Source organism: Ambystoma mexicanum, chromosome 3q (assembly GCF_040938575.1).
Source record: "Ambystoma mexicanum isolate Mex_15411 chromosome 3q, UKY_AmexF1_1, whole genome shotgun sequence".
Lineage (NCBI taxonomy): Eukaryota > Metazoa > Chordata > Amphibia > Caudata > Ambystomatidae > Ambystoma > Ambystoma mexicanum.
Genome location: NC_090926.1, coordinates 1,124,996,052 through 1,125,016,255, shown reverse-complemented (window position 1 = coordinate 1,125,016,255; position 20,204 = coordinate 1,124,996,052). Strand labels below are relative to the sequence as shown.

Below are 20,204 nucleotides of genomic sequence, written 5' to 3'. Positions count from 1 at the left end.
GGCAAGAGCCAATAACAGGAGACACCGTCCACCAACCGATCGTGGCGTGCCAGCCCCGCAACCAGCAGCAAGAGACCCTGACCCACTACCGCTGCCGCCGATTGACGACCGCTGACCAGATTATGGTGAGATAAACTAACGCAATGCATAGACATGGGCCCATGGGCAAAACCGACATCGGGCGGCCCCAGAGGAAACCCCGCCCCCAGCACCCCATTCTGGGATGATTAGGAAAAGTTGTACCTCACAGGATTCAATTCCCCTTAGTTGGTATTCTTTTTTCTCTTAGTCACCGTTCTGTCTATCACCATGTTTGGGTGACAGATACTTCAGATTGGGGTGAAGTATAGGGAGGGGGAAAAGGGGAAAGTTAACGTTCAAGTTTCTTTTTATTTTAATTACGGATCCATTACTCAAACACACACACACTGGACCCATATTGCCCACGCAATCAACCTTATGGCACAAACAGCCCACCAACAAGACTGCCCACAGCATTACAAGATTAGATACTCGATATGGCCATACTTGGGAATAACAATAGGAATTAAAAACTCCTGACTTGGAACGTCAACGGCCTGGGTGGCGGGATCAAGCAGCGCCTAGTAATACAACTCCTGAACAGACACGCACCTGACATTGCTCTCCTTAAGGAAACGAACCTGGCTGGCACATCATGTACCCTCTTTCGTTGCACAAAGTACCGCATAGCACTACACGCCGGTTTCTCCATGGGATCGAGGGGAGTTCTGATATTAATACACAAGAAACTTCCTTTTAAACTCTCCAAGGTAATGCAAGACACAAATGGTAGATCTGTCCTCACACAGGGAACCTGAACCTCGCGATCCTGCCAGTGTACCCCCCCTCTCCCCTCTCACTACTGGCCGAGCTGATCTGCGACATCACCCCCATAATCATGACTACCAACACAGCCGACATATGGGTAATGGGGAGAGACTTTAATGAAGTCATGAACGTCACCCTGGATCGCACACACCTACGGGGCAGAAACCCAAACACGGACACCAAACTTGCCACCTTTACGGCAGCAATTGGAATGAAAGACGTATGGCGGGACCTACATCCATCCGTACGTGAATACTTATATCACTCTGGAGTTCCTGCCTCACTTTCAAGACTGGACTACTTCTTCCTCCCAACCACAGACATACACAAAGCTCTCAACGCAACACTTCTCCCGAGGGACATCTCAGACCACTCTCCCTTATTAATCGAAATCACAACAAATAGACCGCCCTCCCCCCTCATGGCGGTTTAACAAATACTACCTTGGTTTCCCCAACCTCATCGAATGCATCCAAGAAAGCACTACCGAGTATTTCGAAATAAACACCGGAACAGTGGACAACCCGGCAAAGTACTGCGCGGAGAGATTCTCTCCTGGACATCGGCACATAGGAAGGCCCATTATCAATCACTGATAAGTGCAGAGCAAGAGATGCTACAAAAAGGGGCACCCTATGTTCCCAGTGGGTCATCAGACGCACATCGTGCACTCCTGGTGGCCAAGGAACACTTACGCAATATATCCCTAGATTACACCAGACAGGCACACTCTGAAATGCGCACCAGACTGTACGAAACTGGCGACAAAGCCAGGAAATTGCTTGTCTGGCTAGAGCGCAGAGATGAGGGCCATCGACCGGTTAGGGAGATCAAGATGACTGATGCAATAACACTTCACACCGATCGAGACATTGCAGAAGGCTTTGCAGACTTCTATGCACGACACAGAAAACACTCCTTGATGGGGACATTACGGAAGATGAGATCACAACAGCCATCTCGCATCTCGCAACTGCATACAAGGAAAACGTCGGGACCCAACGGCTTCATAATCGACGTATGGAAAAAGATAGGGGCGAACTCATTAGCTACACACCTTCACCAAATGTTCCTACACCACAAGAGTAAGGGGACCCTATCACCTGACCTCTGAAGGGCCACTATAATTGTCATCCGCAAACCAGGAAAACCCCCGAATGACTGTAATTCGTACAGGCCTATTTCCTTAATAAACAGTGAAACAAAAATCCTAGCCAAGGTTCTTGCAAACCGATTGCAGAGAATCATCACCTCACTAATACAGCCGGACCAGTGTAGCTTCATGCCACAAAGGTCCACACGCGTGAACCTCTGCAGACTCCACCCTTCAAGACCCCCTAGCACTCTTGGCCATCGATTTTGAGAAGGCCTTTGACTCGGAAGCCCTGTGGGAAATCATGCAACGAATCGGATTTTGGGAAACCTTCATAGGGTGGGTCTCACTCCTATACGACTCCCCCGACGCAGAGGTCAGGGTGAATGGCTGGCCATCACGCATCTTTCAATTACACAAAGGACCAAGACAAGGATGCCTCTGTCCTCACTATTGTTTGCATTAATCATCGAACCCCTAGCAATACTTCTGCTGCACACAACATCATGGAAGGGCTTTCCTTGGCAGGGTGGCATGGAAGACAAAGTCTCCCTATATGCGGATGACCTCTTACAGTATCTAGGGGACCCGCTTCACTCATGCCCTGAAGTCACGAGACTACTTGAAAAATACCAGTCCTTTAGTGGACTAAAGGTGAATTGGTCAAAGTCCATCCATTTTCCGCTCAAAGGAGCAGGCCAATGCATCCCAGCAAACTGCCCGTACCGTGTCGAACTAGAACAATTCCGTTATCTAGGAATCCAAATCACAGCAGATCTCTTACAATACATAACGAAGAACCTACACCCGATCACGGAACGATTCAGCAAAGACGTCCGACACTGGGCACTACTTCCACTGACACTACTGGGACGAGCGGCACTCTTCAAAATGTTAGCTCTCCCGCGCTTTCTATATGCCCTCCAGAATGCCCCACTTCACATACCGACCCTCGAATTCTGCAAAATTGATAACATTGTCAGAACACTACTGTGGGGAAGGGGTCAGCCAAGGATAGCGCTACAAACACGCCAGCGCTCCTCATGGGAGGGTGGTATCAGCCTCCCACACCTACAAACTTATTATTGGGCAGGGAAAATGGCAGTAATCAATGACGTACTACACGGGAACAATGAACTACCCCACATCCGAGCACAGATCGCAGAAATGCAAGACATGTTCCTGCTAGAATGTCTCTATCGAAAACGCAAACCTCAATCCCCTCACACGATGACAACACACATCACATCAGTATGGTATGATTCCCACAAACACATAGGCTAGACCGGGAAGATCACGCCAATAAAAACTCTATGTGGTAACGCCAACTTACCTGAGCTAGACAAGCTATCAGCTTGGCCTGAGTGGATCTCCAGAGGCATAAACAATATCAACGACATATTTGCAGATTGTGAACTGCTAACCTTCGAAGATCTGGCCAACCGCTTTGACCTCCCCAATACAGAACACTACCACTATCTCCAACTGTTGCATGCGCTATGCAGACACCTCCACTCATTATCCAACATGCCAGACTGCACCCCAATAGAGAGGAACATAGTGATAGACCAGTTACCGGCTAAAGTTACCTCCACTATGTACAGCGCCATATCCTCCTATGCCACACCCGAACTATGCAACCTGAATCTCAAGTGGGAAGCAGACATTGGCCCAATACAACCAGAGGATTGGGTCACAGTACTAATGTATCCACAGGAATCGGCGATCTCAGCCAGACTAAGCCTGATCCAATTAAGTCCTGCACAGGAAATACTACCCACAAATATCTCTCTACCGCTGGAACAGAGCAAACAGCCCCAACTGCCTACGGTGCCTACACGAAGAAGGTACCTTCTACCACATACTCTGGGAATGCCTGTGAATCCAAAGATACTGGCAACACTGTTGTGACAAACTCTCTGCGGTCCTGGGCCGCAACATCGCCAGAGACCCCAGATTACTAATGCTGGGCATAGAGGATGAGGGAGAATCGACAAGATATAAAAAAAACTATTCCTTTCCACAACCACAAACTTCATTAAGCGTAATATAGCCAAACAATGGGGCTCTAATGCCACACCACACTTTGCAGACTGGGTTACAGATGTGGACAGGTGCATGCTAATAGGGCAGCGCATCTATACCGACAGAGGTGGTCCCAGGAAGGCATATAAAATTTGGCAGAAATGGGCCGACGCACAATGACTAACCAAAGTGGCACCAACACACGGACGTACGAGGTTGAATACGTTATGTGGGACACTAACCGCGACTACGGAGTAATGGACCACTGCTCCGTTTTTCCTTTCCTTTTATGTGTATTTGTTTGCCTACGGCATTGTACATTTTAATGTTTACATGTCTTAAAAACTAATAAAATGTTAAATCAAAAGAATAAAGGTATTTGGATTCCATACTTTCGAAACTGAAATTCCTATTCTTTTTTTTTACCAAGGTAAGATGGTCAGATGCAGTTCTACCTCTAGTACCCTTGTAAGCCAGGTTTAAGTAAGAGCTACAGCCGTCTAAAATCAAAGACTATCAATAACCACCAAAATAGTAGTACAGGCATAATCTGGAGGAAGACTGACAAAATCAAGAAGGATACAATTCCAGGGAGCATGTGGTAGGGGTATAGGCTGCAATAAGCCAATGGATCTACCGAAAGCGTCCTTTGACTGAAAACGCACTGAACATGCTTCTATGTATTCAAGTATATCTTTAGTTGTCCTCAGCCACCAAAACAATCTTTGCAATATCGGTTGTATTCTTGGTACCCGAATTTTGCATGTAGCCTACATATTTTGCGTGTCCATGACTTTTTATGATAATATAGGATATATTTTCTGCTGTTTACTTGAGGGAGACGATCTAGTTTGGGAAGCGCTTTATTGCAGAATTGTTACAAAATATTATCGCTGCAGTGGTATGAAAGAAATATGCAAACCTTTTAAGGGCCTAGCAATATTTTCATTGCCCATGGTGTTTCTATTTATAGAGTTCACTTATTTAATTTATTATCAACTGATTTCACCGTATTTTTAAGCCTCACAGCAGAGACGTCCTCATTGCTTTGTAATGCGTAAGATTGATCTTTAGAACGTCTTAAGAAGTGGCTAACCTTATTGAGTGTTTTTTTTTATTCTTTTACAGCTCAGATGGTGAACAGGTGAGCATCTTGAAACATACCTCAGTGTTACCCAGGCCGTTCCAGGGCCCAGCAGATTGGAGAAATATGAATGTTACAAATGATATATCGTGGGAGCGGTCCCTTCAAGAGATTAAAGAAAAAGGCTCTCGGGATGAACGAGATTCCAAAGCTTTATCTGATACCAAGGACTTTCTTAACCTCCATCGGCGAAGAGATGGCCATTTTTCTCTGGAATCAAGACTTGCAACTTCCATGAATCAAAGCAGCGAGCGGCTGGACAATCAATTAGACATGCACTCTAAAGTAGCAATGGAACGTTATGCACCTAACACTAGAACTCATTTCGGAAGCATCGATGATTTGAAAGTTTCTGATGCGTTCTGTACCCAACACTTGGAACGGAGTAGACAAAGCATTCAGAGGTTTGACTGGATTAAAGAGCGTGGTGCAAGCCCTAGTTCTGGTTTGAGAGATGCAGGGCCTGGGATTCCCCTGAGGGGGCAGACTGTTAGAGGTGATCCTCCCCCAATAACTCTTCCTATCTACAGGAAATCTCTAAACGCTAGCTTAAGTAAGCCTTTCTATTTTGAGGGTGTCTCTAGTCACAGTACATCCCTGGGAATGGAACCTGACCTAACACAGCTGCCACATTCTAACTCTCATGCCGATTGGACGTTGCAGAATCCAAGTCACCAGGTTGCATTGGACATTTCTGGATGCAAACAAACATGGACTGTGAATGATGATGATTCTCTGGAGCAGATCCCCCCAGAATCGCTAGAACCTCCTTCCCGCAGCAACTATGATGTTGAGATGGGTGCCTACATGTGCAACATGCTTCTGGATGAATCGGGGAAGGCGGACCTTGTTGAGGAAGATGAGACCTCAGTGTACACATGCATAGAGTGCAGTATCTACTTCAAGAAAAAGGAGCATTTGATGGAGCACATGTTGCAGCACACTCGTGAACCAAACCTGCAAGAGCCACCACTGCCAATGCTGTGTCAGTTTTCCTGCAACGAGTGTGGGTGGTCGTTTGGAGACTCTGTGACTCTTGAGCAACACAGACGACTACACCAGGAGTCACGGGAAAAGATCATAGAAGAAATTCAGAAGCTAAATGATGTTTCTGATGAAGGCAGGGAGGCCAGGCTGCAATGTCCAAAGTGTGTGTTTGGAACCAACTCTTCCAAAGTATTTGTTCAGCATGCTAAAACGCATGTGAAGGAGAGGAAAGACCAAGAGGTTGAAAGTGTAAATCTCTTGAGCACACAAGATGAGGTACAGAAGACAACGGAACTAACATTTCATCATGTTAAACCAAGTGACCCTCCCCTTTTGGTTCCTCCGCCCAAGGAGCAGAACTTGAGCAGCTTTAAGAGTGCCAGTACATGCATTCTCTGTGGTTTCCAGGCCCCAAGTGAGAGCCTCCTGAAGCAGCACATGAAGTATTCTCATTCATCTCCCTCTTGGGGCTCGGAAGCTTATGGAGATGATACAATCAAAGCAGGAACAAGCAAAGAGCCCAATTCTCTTCCTAAACAAAGACCATGTACTGAAAAAGAATTCTTTGTCAAAAAAGAAGTGCTGCCGCCGCCTCCTCCACTGCCGGAGCCACAACTGCCACCACCTACGCAACTACCACCGACACCTCATTTACCATCTCCAATACCCCCACTGCCCTCTCAGTCTCACCAGGACCTCCCTATAAAACGTGAACCAGGGCTGGATTTTGCACCAGACCACCAAAGACCAGATAGCACTATGCAGATCAAAAAGACGATTCACCTGCCAAGGTTTCAGACAAGGAAGCTGATTCCATATGGTTCTTTGCCAAGAAAATATGGCACGTCTTCATCGACAAAAAGCTATGCTCCACAGGTAGCACTGAAAATAAAAAAGAAGATTCGTACGCCTTTCAAAAGTAATGGGATTGACAACCGGAGGAAACATGGTGCAATGGTAGGTGTCAGACATGGCTGGTCTACAGGGAAGCAATATGAAGGCCTAGGGGGGGGGCTTTCTTTCAAAATCAAAACTGGGTTGCCACCCACAGCAAAAAAGGACATCAAACCGATCGTTCCTCGGTCTGCTTTAGAACTGAAGAGGAATTTCAGGGACACATTGAAATCCTCCGACTCTAATGCAGTTTCTGAAGAACAGCGTCATCAGCTGCGCATGATGGTACCTGTTATTGTCCTGAAGTCCATAAGTGATCGACGGAAGAAGATGAAAGCTGGGCGTAAATTCTTTAAAAAAAAGATGCCCTTTTCACCAGCCACTCGATCGGTGGGGCAACCTTTTTCAAGAGAAATGCTGCTGGACAAGTCCTTTCCATTAGATCTTCTGTTGATGGACCCTCCATTCGAGGGCTCACTGGAAGCAGATGAGCTACTAGATCCTGATCAGCTGATCTTGCGGAACGAGGAGAAGAAGTGTCCTTACTGTCCAGACCAGTTTCACAATGGGATTGGCCTCGCCAATCATGTGCGGGGTCATTTGAACAGGGTGGGTGTGAGCTACAACGTCCGGCATTTCATCTCTGCCGAAGAAGTCAAAGCTATAGAACAAAAATTTTCCTTTCAAAAGAAGAAGAAAAAAGGTAGTATGTACACAATTTTTACTATTTTTTTACTATTCATATATTTTTTCACTGTCACTTTTTTTTCCCCTCAATAGAAAATGCACCTGTGCATTAAAGATGGAACTCCACTCCAGCACCAGGCTGTATTTCAAAAGATGGTCTTGGGCTCATCATACTTCATTATGGGTTGGAAACATTTGAGAGATGATTGTATGTATTTTTCAAAAATGGCAAATCTCAAAGAAATTAGTAGTACATTATAGGATGCAGAAAAAGCTATAAAATAGTTGATTGTTACTTTCCTTATCCTTACCTAGCCTTATCTGATCAGAAAGGCTGTTTATTTTCAGGATTGCATTCCCAAACGTGGAGCTTTTCGCGCTTCAACAAGGCCTCAATATTAAAAGCCTTCTGCAGGGTGCTTAGGAAGTGTGGACACTGACAACATGGCAACCTTCTGAATTGGCTTTAGTGGGGATAATGTATGGATCATCTTTAGAAAAACAATCCTTTCATATTGTGAATTTAAGGGGTTCCTAGAATATAAAAATGATGGCATTTTGTAAGGCTTGGGGTACATAGTGTCAGACTTAGCCTTTGTCAATGAAGTTTAAAGAGCATCACGGACACCTTGATGCTCATGTACAATATGTAGAACAGTAGAGCATGATCTGGAAAAGAACAGGATCTGAGGTGTATATTGGCATTGGTGTAAAGACATAATGCTGTGTACTTTGTATTGGGAGGTGATGGATGTTTTAGAAGCCTCTTCACATAGGCACCTCCAGAAATCATCAGGCATTTTTGTACTTGTATTCCTCTCCAAAGCTTCAATTAATCTCTGAATCACCTGGGTTCCCGTCTCATTCCATCTTTTGTATGGAACTCATTTCAGCGCCTCTGTGTGATAAGAATTTTCTCAAAAGCAGGGACTTCCCTGGGGAGATATTCAGCTCATTATTTATTGGTTGGAGCCTAAATACAGCAATAATTGGCGGAGTCCACATAAAGCTGAGAAAAGAGGGCCAGGTTAATAGTTCTGTATCCTAAATCTTACTCCGGATCTCCCACGGTACTTCCAAAACTGGATATTTTCTCACTCTTTCAGGAATATCGTTGACTGGTACTCAGAGCCATTCGCCCAATGTGACCAGAGATAAAATAGCATTTTATAAATAAACCCACTGTTTATCTGTTGAACTTGGAACACGTTCATTAAAACAAAGTTTTCACAAATTGTTCAAATCTATACTACAATGTTTTAATAATTGGTAGTGTTTACTCTTTTCATAATCTTGAAAGAAGGGATTGTGGCTTATTTTGAGAGTCCGTACTCCTACATGTGGAGAAATATGCTATTACCACATTGCTCTTAGTGTTGAAGAATGCTTACAATATTGTAAATGTAAACACACACTGATCGTAAAAATGTTTAATTAAATTTGGTTGGATGGTGACTCAGGGGTTCAGAAACGCAGTGTTTGAATTTGGTCTGTTCAACTAAGACTCCAAATAGAAATGATTAGTAAAAAGCAAGGTTAGAAATTGGCACTGTAACACAGATTGAAAGGAACTATTACCGCTTAGAGGGCATTTTTACAAAATCCTATAGTAAGTTTGTTTTATAGGAAGATCAGGCACTAAATACTCCAGAATCAGTCAAAATAATCAGAAGATGTTATAAAGCTAATACAGTTTCAAAAAATATAAAGGGTACCTGAAACTAATAACTGGTCCTTCAGGTAAAGATACAGTAATTATAACACACACTGGACCAGTAGATCAAGCATGACAATATACTCTTACTCCATACTTAACTCAAAATATTTTTATTTCAGATACTAAATGTTTGACATATTTAATCCGTTACATATAAAAATATGTTTTGCTTACAATCACTTATCACATCATGCATTCATACACACACACACTCACTCTGATACCAGAAATCTGCATCAAAACATGATAACATCACATCTATGACCATCTGACATAACTGATTAACACAATGTTTTTCACCCTTTTGTAAATACAGGTGTATCTATCTGTTTAAGTTAACAACAGATTTACAAGTCGACATGTGTTTCGGTTGTCTAGTCAGGGCATAACAAATGTTGCCCCTGTGTTGATCCAACCTTCATCAGGACAAAAGGCGAAGTACCAATAATGTCTTGCTTCAGTAAAGATGGGGTTAGTGACATCATCTATAAAAAACACAATAGTAAAACCTATTATCATCCACTCCTATACTTGTCATCCTCATTCCATTCATCTACACTATTATTGTGTTATAAAGTAACTTTCATAGTTGTTACACACATCGCACTCGCCACCAATTTTAATTGTTGGAGGATTTACAGATGTTCTGGGCTGTCCCCCTTACAAGCTTGTACATTCAGGTATACTTTTATTTCTTGGCCTGTAAACGAAGGACAACCTGGGTTAAACATACCCGCCGGTTCCCTCTCAAGTATCTTAACCGTGACCCCAAAAATACTAATATTCTGGATACGTAGATTATATGCTCACTCTTAAATTAGCCAACAACCTGTGTTTGCCTTGAAATGTCTTGTCCCACGGTATTCAGCATATCGTCCGATACTCTTCTCAAAATGAGTAGTGTGGAAACCACAGCATCCTCTTGGATCACCGATAGTGGGAAACACACCACTTTTAATATGCCGGCCACCATCTACTTCTCACGGGGGTGCCATATCAACATCCAACTTTCCATCAATGTTCTTAGGTTGGCTCAGAAGGTGGGGGTTTACTTACGGATTATATTGAAGTCATCTAATATATCAATAGTTGATTGAAGATGAGCAACGTCCTCTGTCGATTCCCTTTTTTCAATTGGGGAAATATGACCTTCATGGAAACATTACTTCGAATGGATTGTGTCCTTCAACGTATTCCTCATCTTAGATGTATTTGCCCAGCTTTAGCTGCTTTGGAATTTTTTTTCTCGGCAGAGGGCGCCTTGCGTCGATATCGGCGAGTCGAAGTCCCTCGAATGCCTCGCGCGAGGGTGATGTCATCGGGTATAAAAGTAGCACGTGCGGCGCCCGTTGGCCTCAGTTCCGTTTTTCTGCAGTACGTGTTGCTTCGGAGACTCAGCGCACCTCGATAGTTCTGTGACACAGTTATTGTGAAAGAAGATATTCGAGATGTCCTCATCGTCGACCCCGACTAGCCCACGTTCAGGGTTCAAAAAATGTAAAACCTGCGGTTCCAAAATGCCAATCACCGATCCGCACCGAGAATGTCTGTGGTGCCTCAGTGAAAATCACGACATGGAAGCCTGTACAAAGTGTCAGGCAATGACGGGCAAGGACATGCGAGAGAGGAAGACTACAGGTGGGTCGAAAACCCGGCCGAAAAGCCTCAAGCGTCGAGTCAAGATCCCATGAGGAGAAATCTCCTCGACGCGAAAGGTGAAAACACACGTCTAGGTCCTGAAGTGGTTCACACCACTCTTCGTTTTCGACGAAAAAGTCCAAAAAGAGACGCCACAGGTCCCCTTCCACCTTGCCTTCGGACAAATCCCCCAAGAAAATGAAATGCCCCACAAAACATTCTTCCTCCGAAGAATGGGAAGCATTTAGAGTCAAAATGATGGAGGTTTTTGAAAAGGTTAATCATTGGTCCGCGCCTTCCTCGGAAGCTGGCTGAGAGCATTACCGTTCCGACACTCGCGCACCCTCGAGCCCGGGTGATCGAAGGAGTAAGGATCGGGATCCTTCCAGGACCCCGAGAGATAAAAGATCGCTCGAGTCAAGTCGAATGGTCGAGGTCATCGGAACCCGACACACCTCGACAAACCAAAACTAAGAGGTTTGAGTGGAGTATGCTGCCGAGGGGACACAATATGTAATGGCCACTTAAGGTAGAGGAATGAAATAAATGGTGGTACAATTGACAAAAATAAAAAAACACTGATGTGAAGAGGAGGGGGGAAACAGACAACTTAGTGCTGACAAGAGACGTTATGTTTTTTTGTTTCAGCGCATAAGCCCAAATTGTTGTGCGAATTGTTGACATCTGGAGAAGTAAAGTTTCCATGAAGGTCAGATTTACGCATCTGAACAAAGGGGATCGACAGAAATTTACTCATCTGCAATCAACCATTGATATATTAGATTACCTCAATATAATCAGTAAGTAAACACCCCGCCAACCTAAAAACATTGATGGAAAGCTGGATGTTGATACAACCGTGACAAGTAGATGGTGCCCGGCATATTAAAAATGGTGTTTTTCCCACTATAGGTGATCGAAGTGGATGCTGTGGTTTCCACACTAGTCATTTTGAGAAGAGTATCGAACGATATGCTGAATACAGTGGGACAATAAATGTCAAGGCTGACACGGGTTGTTGGCTAATTTAAGAGTGAGTTTATGATCTACGAATCCAGAATATTAGTATTTTTGTGGTCAATCGTAAGATATTTGAGAGGGAACCAGCCAGTATTTTTGACCTAGGTTCTCCTTCGTTTACAGACCATGACACAAACGTATATCTGAATCTGTGAGCTTTTAAGGGACATAACTCAGAACATCTGTACTTCCTCCAACACTTAAAATTGGCGCTGAGTGCGATGTGTGTAACTACTATGAAAGTTACTTGATAACACAATAATAGTGTTGAGGAAATAAGCTAGGATGCCAAGTATAGAAGTGGATAATAATATGTTTTACTATTGTGTTTTTTATAGATGTCACTCACCCCATCCTTTCTGAAGCAAGACATAATTGGTACTTCGCTTTTTGTCCTGATGAAGATTGGATCAACACAGGGGCAAGATTTGTTATGCCCTGGCTAGACAACCGAAACACGCGTCAACTTGTTTCGCTTGTAAATCTGTTGTAAATTTGATACACAGATAGGTACACCTGCATTAAGGAAAGGGTGGAAAACATTGTGTTAATCAGTTGTCAGATGGTCATAGATGTGATGTTACCATGTTTTGATAGAGTAAAGATTGATTTCTGGTATGAAAGTGTGAGTATGAATGCATGATGGGATAAGTGATTGTGAGCAAAAAATCTTATATGTAAAACTGATGTTATTAGGGGTAACTGATGGTTGTATGTATACTTGGTAAAAATCTCGGGGTCATCTTCGACTCCACACTCTCCTTCTCTCCTCACATCTCTGATGTCTCTAAGAAGTCACACTACCAACTCCACCTCCTCAGAGGTATTCTTTCTTTCCCCTCCTTCCCCTCACTGTCTCCAGAGCTCTGGATCTCCCTAGGCTGGACTATTGCAACCGCCTCTTTCTAAATCTGCCTGCCTCTACTCTCCACCTTCTGCAACTCATCCAAAACAGGACTTCGAGGCTTGTCCTTGGCCTCAAGCCCAGGGATCGGATCTCCCCAGGACTGAAATCTCTGCACTGGCTCCCAGGGGCTGCGAGGATTAAGTTCAAAACCCTTTACATTGTCCACAAGGCCTTCTGGGGCCTGGGACCTCAATTTCTTCAACTCTCTTTCTAAATATCTTCCTTCTCGAGCTCTTCCGCCCCCAACTCGCTCAGGGTCAGTCGCTTCTCCAAGAAACGAGTTGGTGGTAGATCTCTTTCTTCGGCTGGGGCCTCATTTTGGAACAGCCTCCCTGCCTCCCTGAAACTTGAGGAGAGCCATCTCCGGTTCCGGAAGCACCTCAAAACCGTTCTCTTTGCTTCTGCTTTTTCTCCTCCTCTCCCCTGCTGACCTCCTGGTTGAAACAGCAACTGCACTGGATTCCTGGTCACCCTCTGATCTCGGGCCCAGGTCCCTCCCACACCAGTCGCACACACCCGCACTGCCTGCCCAGCAACCCATGCACTCGGAGACTGTTTCTGTATCCCTACAGTCCCACTGCCAGCACTTACACCCGTCGTCTGCACTTCCTTGCACTTGCCACCTGCTAGCCATTATTTTTACTTTTGCTATTATTCTATTCCCATGTATTGCACTGTCCCCTCTCCATCCAACCCCCGCAATTTTCCCCTTCCCCCATCACATGCACTTGCACGATCTGAATGACACCTGGCTTAGTAGGATCGTTGTTTGTCCTCCCTTTGTTCCCCTCCCTTGCCTCGTCGCGCCTTGATACACTTGTGTATAGGCACGTTATAAATGCCATATCATATATACTCACAATTAATTTCTTATTATCCAAACATGCCTGTGCCTAATACATTGGCATTGTCGGAAGCAACCTTCAGTTTGTAGTTCAGGTTCAGGTTCATGTTTAATTTGTCAGCTAAATGACATGCCTGGCTTGTGCACAAACCACACTAGTTAGTAAAACCATATTTTGTTGGAATTATGTTATTGTTGTTAATGCCTTACTGTTCATTGCTGCTTTCAGCCAGTGGTAAAATGTTGAACAGTTGATTTAAACAATACCTATTGGGCCCCCGGGTGTATTAAAGTTATTGATTCATAAAATGGAATACACAGGATGCCTTTCCCAGCGTCAGCTCAACAAAGCTACTATTTCCATGTAGTATTATGTTCCCCTGGGGAATATTGTTTTGTAAAAGTATTTCTTGAGACATGTCGGGTGGTGTGTGTTTTCTTTTTTACTGAAGGCAAGTCACTTCAATGCTCCGGTTACCTTGAGACTTTGTATTAGTGGCTTTCTGTCCTCTTCATCAGCCTAGCTAAAGCATTGGGGCTAGCTGGTGTTTACAGTTTGTCTCAAGGTGTCCAGGAGGGAGCTGATCCTGTTTTCCTTAGTAAGGATGTCACCCATTTATTATCTGCATGGTTGACAGCCTTGCAGATACATATCCAAAACCCAGATACCTAATTCATGGCCGCCATGTCTGATCTGGTTACTACCACTTTCTTATACCATTGTCCTTCTAGGACTTAAATCCAGATAAATCCTAATAGTTAAGGTTCATTTAAAGAAACCGACTCGAAGAATAGTCCCTGCACCCTAGGATATTGCCATGGATGAAATTGCTATTCCCCTCACTTATTTCTTTCACATGTGGGGTAGAAGGACTACTGTGTCCTTAATAGGAGTGTATGTTATTATTGAATATCAGAAAACCACTCCAGTTCCGTGCTTCAATTCCTGACTGTGCTCAATTAATTTGCACCATTTCTGCTGCCAAGACCAGTCCTGTCCTTTACATGTTTCCTCCATTTTCAATAGGCAGGTCCTGTTTGTACAGTACCATCTCATTCATCTGTTTTTTGTAGCAACATTTACAAATTGAGAGTTAATCCAAGCATGAGTGATTGGCTTCATACCCCCCTCCTCTTTAGGTATGACAATATGTACCTGCCCCGTCATACAAAATGTTCTGATATGGCTTCCTGGAGATATTCACTCTGCTGAGAGCTGTAACTAGCAGTATTATGTTCTTCTGTGATGACTAATACAGGGGGCTTTTACTAATATTGCAGTTATCTTTGAGGTTGCATTGCCGTAGTGCAATTTGTTTACCCTCAAAGTAAATGTCCTCTTCCCACCATATGAGTTTTTTGTTTGCTTTCCCTCTGGTTTGTGAGATTTCCAGTGTATTGGCTGAGGGTAGGAAAAACAAAGCACTGGTCATCCTTGTACCCAACTGGATTTGTATCTTGTGGCTGTAAGGGACTCATGGTGGCAACAGTATAGACAGACACACGTGATGACAGTTCAACAGTGTTTGTTAAACTGTATAAATGGGTAAAACACCTAATCTAAACCTAAATCTAAGATGGGAGCATGCTATGACCATCAAATAATAAGGCAGTCCTATTGTGTCGTCTCAAATAAAAAGGGCTGAAACTAAAATGAACTATTGGCAATCCTTGCAGCTAAGTTACAAAATATTGTGGGATAATGTTCATCAGAAAAAAAAAGAAGTGTTCACAAAATGGTATTACTGGGGTCTCCCTTCCCCACGTGTTTAGCACAGGACAAGGTGGGACTCTCGAGCACAGAACACTCCTGGGCTTCTCCAGCACGAGCTTAGTTCTTTTCCTCAATGTCAGGGCCTTCTGGGGCCAAGTCTCTTACACCACGTCTCTTGCTTCAGAGGGCCTGATGTTCTATAAACAACAAACAAAATGTTTCTTTCAGTAACTTTCCCGTCGGGTGATTTCCTTTCACCCGTGGAACCCCCTCAACCGGGCTCCGATCCTTTTTGTAACCTTGGCTTCGCTCATTCGGGTTCACTTTTGCCAGTTTCACACAGTTCACTTATTCGTAATACATTGCAGGATTCACTTCCCTTAGCTATTTCTAGCCCCCAGTCAAGCTTCCACATTTTATTGTTCGTACAGCGTTTCCCTCAGCTGAGCGCACACGGCTGTTTCACAATGTCAAAGCTTTGGGTAATGGCTTAAGGATTTTCGATTGTACAAGGGATTTTGGATCGACCCTTGTATGACCACCTTAACTCTTTAGCTTGGCCTTTCCTACGGCCTCTTATTACTATAACGTTCATAAGAAAAGGGGACCAGTCAGAGTCTTTTGAATGGACGCACAAATGGAACCGGATCACTCTGCAGCTGGTCTTTCCCTGGGCTTTTAAAGTTCACTAGCACACACGTTCTTTGTTCTTAACAAGTTGCCGTTTGCAACCTTTGCTCAACACGTCCTGTTTACTATCGTTTCTCCCACCGACTCACTGGCTGTGCTGACCTCCTTGTCGTTTCTTGTTTCTGGAGTGAAGGACAGTACCACGGTCACCATAGTGCCTCGGTTATCAGTGCAGGAGGGTCCTGTGCACTGTTGGCCTGCTACACCACACGCCGGCTGTAGTTCCCGGTCTTATGATTCCTTTCACGGAGGCTTCACAATTCTGGGTCGAAAAGGGGCAAGGGCACTTCCCTCCTTGTTGTCCTTTCCAGTCTTGCCGCCTTCCTTCTCCATTTGATTTGCCGTCCTGGAATAGCTACCTCCTTGTGCGTTTGTCCTTGCTCTAAGTTTACTCTCGTGCTCCGCCTTTTATCGTTGTGGGGAATGGAAAGGACCGTCATGTGTGTGTAGTTATTGTCAACAATTCCCTGACACTTCCTGATCCTGGTGTTAGGACACGTCAGGTAAACGGCTCTGGTGTAAGTCTGTTGTTTTTCACAGTGTAGGAAAGTGTTGGTGTTGGAAAGGGGGAGGGTTTTAGAGCTTATAAGTATACTACGGGGTAGGCTGGGGAAAAGGTATAAGGAAGGGGGTACTGCGTCCCACCGGTCAGTGTCCCACTTCCACTCCCGAAGAGCCCCCATCCAGGTGATCCTCACCCACTGGTCCAGCCCTAGGAACTGGATCCAATAGCACGGCCATGTCCTGATGACAAATCTCCAGGGACTAGCGGGTGAGACTCCTTCAGGTTTCTCTCAGGCACCCTTTGTTATCACTGGTTGGTGGCACTTATGTGGCTACACTCTTGCCATCAACCCCAACACTCATCAGTGCCTAAGGTGGAATTAATTTAATAAACCTGCCTGTGTGGATATGCTGGGTTCTCCCAATAGCATATATTTTTCCTATATCTCCGAAAAAGATATTGCGGAATACAAACCGGTTTTTGGATTTCGAAACCTGATGCATCTTGGGAGATGCAGGCCCGATTACCCTGTTTCTTTGGGTCTTGGTATTTCCTAACTAGTTGCTCTCTGAGTGTTCAGGAGTAGTTCAGGACTGGTTCTGTCAGTCCTCTCAGGTGGACCAGGGCTGCATGCCCTTACCAACATTTGGAAGGTGTCCACATGGTCTACTAAGCACGCTTTATGTAGTAATTAGTCCATGGATGTATCTTTATGGTTTATTACCCAGTTTGGTGAGGCTATACTTATGAACCTTTTTTAATAGCCCTTCTGTGCTCCTGTCAAGTTGACCCTACCCTCTCATTCAGACGTGGTTGTGATAAAGGGGGAATGGAAGGAGTAATTAGAATGTGTTTGTTGTAGTGACATGACACTGGGTTAAAAAAAATACATATCTTTTAATGTGTAGAATCGCTCCCTTAACATCTCACCTTTGAATGTAGACATCCCAGAAGTGTTGTGGAGGAGCCTAAGGGTTGGGAGCACAAATGAGGTGAGGTGTTAAGGCCAAATTACATATTTGTAGGGTTAATTAGATCGCGTGTCCTGGTGGTTTTGTCCCTTGCTCACTCCTGTATCCTATGTCATAGACCCTTAGTTGGCCCCACTTTCCAAAATATACATATAGTGTCTTAAAATATTTTGTAATGTTCAGATTACTTTTTCAGGCATAGGAAGAATGAAGCTCTTGAAATAGCAGGACCGTTTAAGGATTCACAGGGAATGACATATCTGTTTGTGTCTGTTCTTGATTTGTGTTTCCTTCACAAAGTGCCTAACACTTCAGAGGTTTACCATTCTCAGAGATTTTAATGAGGCACTGAAAATGACATGCAAGCTGGTAAAAGAAACAAACACTGCTGGGCTGCTCCCAGAGGGGCATAATGGTATTGGTCAGCCATGGCATGTGCAAACCTAATGAAGGCTGGTATGTTTTAGGCAGAGTAACTTGCATGTCCATCCTACATTTAAGCCTGGGATAGGAAACACAGCCAGGCTATTGTTGGACAATTGTAGAAATGAATTGGGCTTTTGGTCACATGTTCAGTATTGCCTCTAAAAGGCTGACCAGACTGAAATAGAGCAAGCTATTTGCAGTGCGTATTCCTTAGCGAGACCTATGGTGGCACAGTTGTCCACATGTTGGACTTTTGCTTATAGAATAACAATAAGGAAGGCGAAATATAATTCATGTTTTGGACTTCTGGCTTGTGAAGGCCGATGTGATGGGGATGATGCTGCATTGAGTTTGCTTCTCTACATCTGAAAAAACTATCTGACATGGAACAGGAGCACTCACCGTGCGCTAAGAAGTTTTCAGGGAAGGGTTTGTGTAGGAGTGAGTCTGGCAGCAGGCCATTGCCTCAGAAGCACATGGGGCTTGGGATGTGTCAATCAAGTTTCAGTAAAGAGGCATAGAAAATGTTATAGGAAATAACAGCGCTTTCAAATAGATTGTGTCCTCCCACGTATTCCTCCTCTTTGATATCTCCAATATCCAGCTTCAGCAAAGAAATATTGGCACACGGTCCTGTGCGTCGATGTAGTCGACGCAATGTCGCATGAGAGACTCTATCTTAAGGATAATGTCATCACAGGCATATATAGCATGCGCAGCGCCCTTTGACTTCAGTTCCGTTTTTTTTAGTAAGCTTACGCTTCGAGAACTACGGCGCACTTCAGAAATTTCTCAAGAAATATCCGAAAATGTCTTCGTCTTCGGCACACACTATCCCGAAGACCGTGTTTAAAAAGTGTCAAGACTAAGATGCCAAGGTGTCGCTGACCGCTCCGCATCGAGTTTGCTTGTGGTGTCACGGTGTGGATCACAAGACCTCAGACTGTTCAAAGTGTCAATCGATGACCGCAAAAGCTCTGAAGGAGTATAAGGGGAGATTGGCGGTAGGTAGACTCCCTAAGAATTCCCCATTGACTACCCTGTCAAAGTAACCTTCTTCTGACGAAGCGAGAGGCGACTCTCCTCGACGAAAGAAGGTAAAAAGGTCCAGGTCAAGGAGTGGCTCCCATCACTCTGCAACTTCGACATCCTCGTCTGACTCCTCTCCTGAGAGGAATATATCCTGCCACACTAAGGCCTCCACTCCAGCCAAATGGGAAACGTTCAAGCAAGAAATGCTTAAGATATTCGAGGACCAGCAACCCTCGAAGCAGGCAGGCCATGCTCCTATCGTGCCTTCTGTAGCCGGTAAGCAAAGGGCTTGAGCCAAATCCCGAAGGCCAGATCCCCATCGAGAGCCGTTGAGGCCTTGACACGATGAAAAATCATTGAGGGGTCCTTCGAGTCATATGTCGAAAGACAAGTCGAGATCAAGGTCAACACCACCAGTGGCCCCATCGACGCCATCGAAGCCTTCGGTGCCATCAACGTCAAAAAGGTCTTCATCGAAGACATCGCCGATTCCAGGGGCATCAGTCTCGAGATTTTCAAAGCCTTCGACGCCTTTACCTGAGATACAGAAAACCTTCACTGCTTTACCATAGAAGGATTTCTTTAAATCTCTGACCACTATTTCTGAGGACAATGAGCCATCTGATAATGATGCGCCCTTTAGTTTGCAGTATGGCACACCAAATGTCCCTGATAGTTTTATATAAGAGGAATCCAGACTGAAGAACCTATATGAACATTTGCAAACAGCCAAAGGAATGAACACTTCACCGGAATTGAAATTTGGAAAGTTTGAGTCAGATGAGCATGTCATTTTCAGTGTCTCTTACAGGCAGTTGATGACCAGGGTAGTGGATTACCTGGGATGGAGCAGACCTGCCCTCCCCTTCGAACAGGATGACTTTACAGATATCCTAGATAAAGGTCCTCAAAGGGATCCTATCTTACCTTTTTATATTGCTCTTCAGAATAGAGTAAGGGCCATTTGGGAAGCACCAGAGTCAAGTCCGGCAGTAAATAAGAACCTGACGAGGAACTACCGTCCATCAAGTAATGACCCCAGCTATTTGTCAAAACACCCT

The 20,204-nt window shown here is 44.5% G+C and overlaps 1 protein-coding gene across 10 annotated transcripts in view; it reads left to right on the top strand.

The window, feature by feature from the left end:
- Window positions 1–20,204, top strand: part of WIZ (WIZ zinc finger) — a 1,545,343-nt gene that overhangs the window by 933,029 nt on the left and 592,110 nt on the right. For 7 of the 10 annotated variants that reach the window (XM_069603913.1, XM_069603914.1, XM_069603910.1 and 4 more), the window contains one exon: window positions 5,096–7,698. In XM_069603913.1, the coding sequence (XP_069460014.1) occupies window positions 5,096–7,698 (2,603 nt within the window). The remainder of the gene's footprint in view (window positions 1–5,095; window positions 7,699–20,204) is intronic. The other 3 variants (XM_069603912.1, XM_069603909.1, XM_069603907.1) reach the window with 1 other exon arrangement.